At 36.0% G+C, this 3,854-nt stretch overlaps 1 protein-coding gene across 1 annotated transcript; it reads left to right on the forward strand.

Annotated features, from left to right (window-relative positions):
* Nucleotides 1-890: 890 nt before the first annotated feature.
* On the forward strand, nucleotides 891-3,382 carry LOC123971480 (regulator of G-protein signaling 21-like). The gene is made up of 5 exons (XM_046050338.1): nucleotides 891-1,020; nucleotides 1,143-1,238; nucleotides 1,327-1,382; nucleotides 1,563-1,729; nucleotides 3,043-3,382. The coding sequence occupies exons 1-5, from the start codon at nucleotides 944-946 to the stop codon at nucleotides 3,226-3,228; spliced, it is 582 nt and encodes a 193-aa protein (XP_045906294.1). The 5' UTR covers nucleotides 891-943; the 3' UTR covers nucleotides 3,229-3,382.
* Nucleotides 3,383-3,854: the final 472 nt, after the last annotated feature.

The following is a 3,854-nucleotide window of genomic DNA, read 5'->3' on the forward strand; positions in this document are numbered from 1 at the left end:
TTCTCAAAAGACTTCAGACTTGCCTCAGACTCGAGGTGCGGGACTCGTGAACAATGTTTATATTTAGGAAACGTCTGATGAGTGTGCTGTTATTCTCCTTCCTGCGTTACCTGTAACCTACCTACCTAACACGTACTATGGATCTGCTGCGCGCGGTCACACGTATGAGAGGACAACAAACATCAGCAGCTGCTGGAGGCATTCATCATAAACTTTGGCTTTAAAACTTCATACAACAAAGAAGAACTGAACGCAAAATAGGTTAGTAACCTGAGGTTAGTAAACATGTTTAGCTCAGCACTGTGTTAAAGATGAACTAGCTTGCCAAACTAGTGGTGGTCGATTAATGTAATCATTTATGTCCCGCTGACTGCCATCAGCGTTAATTATTAATGGAGGCTGCAAACAGGCTACAGGTTTATTGTTGATCATGGAATGTTACAGTTTTATTTAGTTAATGTTACAGTTTTATTTATTTAACGATACACTGGTTTGAGAGTCTGGGGAATGTGTTGACTTACAGTAGTTTAAGCTGTCATTCATTGCATTGCACATTACATGGTTGTGCTCTGTGAAAAACAGGTTATAGGTTTATTGTTGATCATGTAACGTTACAGTTTTATTTAGTTAACGTTACACTGGGTTTGAGAACCTGCTGTTGGTGTTGACAATGGGATAGGATTTGTCTGACAATTACAGACAAATCCTATTCCATTGGAATTTTAAAGCTGTGAGTCAGTGACAACAGCAACTGAGCCTAAGCAGCAAACAGCTGTATGCTTATCCAATTGGCATTTAGATACCTGTACCAGCAGGCCCTGGGCGTCATAAGTATTCCACCTTTCCATTCAGCTTTAGGGCAAGTTCAGGAAAGAACGGTACTGTTTACAGTCACAGCAACGGAGTATTGTCCTCCTTTGAGGACATTAACAGGGATGTTAAAATGCCCAAACTTTTGTTTTCAAAGCTTCGGTTCTATGAAATTAAGGATCTGATGCAAAATGTGAAGCGGCCCAGAAGGTAAGCCAGACAAACTAAAGATATTGAGTAATGATTTGAGTCAACAGTCTTACTTTTTTTACACTGTTAATGTGAAACTTTACATTAACTAGCACAAACTTTAACTTCATTTGCTTTTTCAGAATTGATATTGTTCTTAATCGAAAGAGGCATGAGATGAACATCCAGCGCCTCATGGCACAAAAAATAAATGATGAGACACATTCTTCAAAACTCAGGTAGTGAATGTTGCACTATTATTGATGTCTCAGTCTTCGGGCTTTTCATTAGAGTCAAAATTAATACTCAAATCTCTCTTTATTACAGTTGGCACACTGACAATAAACTCCACCCGACCCTGGAAAAATTGCTACGGGATAAAAGTAAGAAATATTACAACAATGTAGGGCTCCTTTTCAGATAAAATACACTTAACAAATGTTGATGTCTGTTGGAAATCATATTTTAAAATTTGTTTCTGCAGTAAATTTAACCTTGTGATTCTTCTAATAAGATTTAAAGAATCTTAAAATAAGTACTTTTAAATCTTTCCCTCTCTACAGAATATTTAGTAGCATTCCGCACGTTCCTGCAGTCTGAGTTCAGTGAAGAAAACATTGAGTTCTGGCTTGCATGCGAAGACTTTAAGTTGAACACCTCGCCGGATAACCTTCGCTGGAAAGCAAAGGAGATCTACCAGGAGTTCATCCAGCCTACAGCCTGTAGAGAGGTCAGTTTGTCAGTGATACCAGGGTACATGGAAGAAGACAAAGATGGACGGATAAAATGATATTACAGAACAGGGGAAATTATATTACATCAGAACAAGATATGGCCAAGCATATCAGCAAGAAGAATGTGTAAAAGATTCACAAAAACAGAATGAAGCAATATGGATGACAACTACATGTCACAACTTCCACTTTTTCTAGAGCTGTATCCTGTATATTTGTCAGTGTTGTTGCACTGAGGTGAAGAGGTTCAATAGCACTGTATCAAATTTCAATCCAGCGGTGAACAATTTTAGGTACCTACCTATTTTAGGTCATAACTAACTAAATATTTAAAAGCTTAAACATAACACAGTCTTGTGTTTTGCAGGTATCTTATGCTAAATATTTGCAATTCAGCTAAATGGCTACCTTCATATTTTGTACACTATTCTATGCTAATTTAAAAAAGTGAAGTACTTTGCCAACTCAGAAAACAGAACTGGCAAAATGGAACTGACTCTATGAGTCTGAGCTGTAACACACACACACACAAACACCCAGCTAGCTGCTATTTTAGGCTAGTACACATGGATTATATCACATGATTAAAGGAAAAATGTGCTGTATCCAGTCAACAAAGCATTTTAGAAAAGAATTTCCAGTTGACACTTTGTCGTGTGTTTTCCATACATTAGTGTATGTGTATGACATCTGTGACTTGTGTTTAGCATAAAAAATCTAAAAACATATGTAGATCAGGGCATGTAGTATAGTACCTTTTTATACTGCGATTTAAGTTTGTTTTCTTTGGTGTTTATTACAATGGAAAAGTTTATTTTTAATTTAGTTTGTTTTCTACTAGTTACAAGGAGGCCTAACTTTGCCAACAAAATATTTTTTAGACAGGTTTGTTAATTTGTTTGTTAGATTTGAGACTGAACAGTCAACACAAAATCCAGTTTCAGTTCTTGTCACATTAGAAACAGTATGAAGGTCTTCGTGAGATGAGGTTGATCCAGAAGCGGCTAGTAAATTAAACTTGAGTTAAGATATGCTTTTATAGAAAAGGAATAGCTTAATGTAAGCATTATTATCAGAGGCCAAAATCTGTCTTCTTACAGCCATGAACACTTATGTTTTGAGGGTCATGTTTTGGAAAAGTAAGAGACACATTTCCAACCATCTTATTACTTGGTACACAAATCACCAATCAAACTAAAACAATTGTTTTAAAACTAATTGTAATAATTATTTTATAATAATTTATTTGGTGTAAATGGCACTGTATTTAGCATAATTTACTGTGTGATTTTTTTTGTTCCTTCTCTAGATTAATGTTGACCACTATATTAGAGAGAAGATCAAGACGTCTTTGGAGAAGCCGAGTCTCTCATGCTTCGATGAGGCCCAGAAACATGTTTACCTGCTGATGGAAAGAGACTCTTGCCCCCGATTTCTGCAATCAGATGCCTACCTGAGTCTGAAGCACAAATCCAGGACTCTTTGGTACATTTAGCTGAGAAACAAGGCCACTGTTGTCAACGCTGCTTTTTAATTCTCTCTTTTTGTCTTTTTTTTTCCTATTTAGCTGAATTGAAAAGTTATTTCACAAATTCACACTGTATGAGAGGTGAGAGGTGAAGACAACGTATTGATGAAATGTGGTGGAAAATAATAAAGCAGGACAAACACCATGAAAGAAAAGTAATGTGAGTGGGAAAAAAAGAATGTACGTAGGGGAGAAAAAATTGATAGGTTCTGATATACAGAACTTTAGAGATTTGATTGAAATACTGTATGTGTCAAGTGAAAGTCTTAGTAAGTTAAGGTGCAGTGTGCAGTATAATAGATGATGAGGGCATATGAAAAGGGCAATGAGTTTTGACTTGTTGTTATTGTTGTTAAAGTTATGACTTTTGATATGAAATGGCACTATATAAATAAAAGTGAACTGAATGGAAGCAGTAGTTTGACAAAATCTTGACTTCTTGACCAACTTTTCACTACACATTTCAGTTGATGATTGTGGTAGTTTGCACTTGTCTATGGGCATTGGGGGTATCTATTTTTTCATATACTTCTCCTGAAATTTTAGCAGGGTAAACGGTATTTGTGTAAATAAAAAAACTAAAAGCTGAGTTT

Source organism: Micropterus dolomieu, linkage group LG05 (assembly GCF_021292245.1).
Source record: "Micropterus dolomieu isolate WLL.071019.BEF.003 ecotype Adirondacks linkage group LG05, ASM2129224v1, whole genome shotgun sequence".
Classification (NCBI taxonomy): Eukaryota; Metazoa; Chordata; class Actinopteri; order Centrarchiformes; family Centrarchidae; genus Micropterus; species Micropterus dolomieu.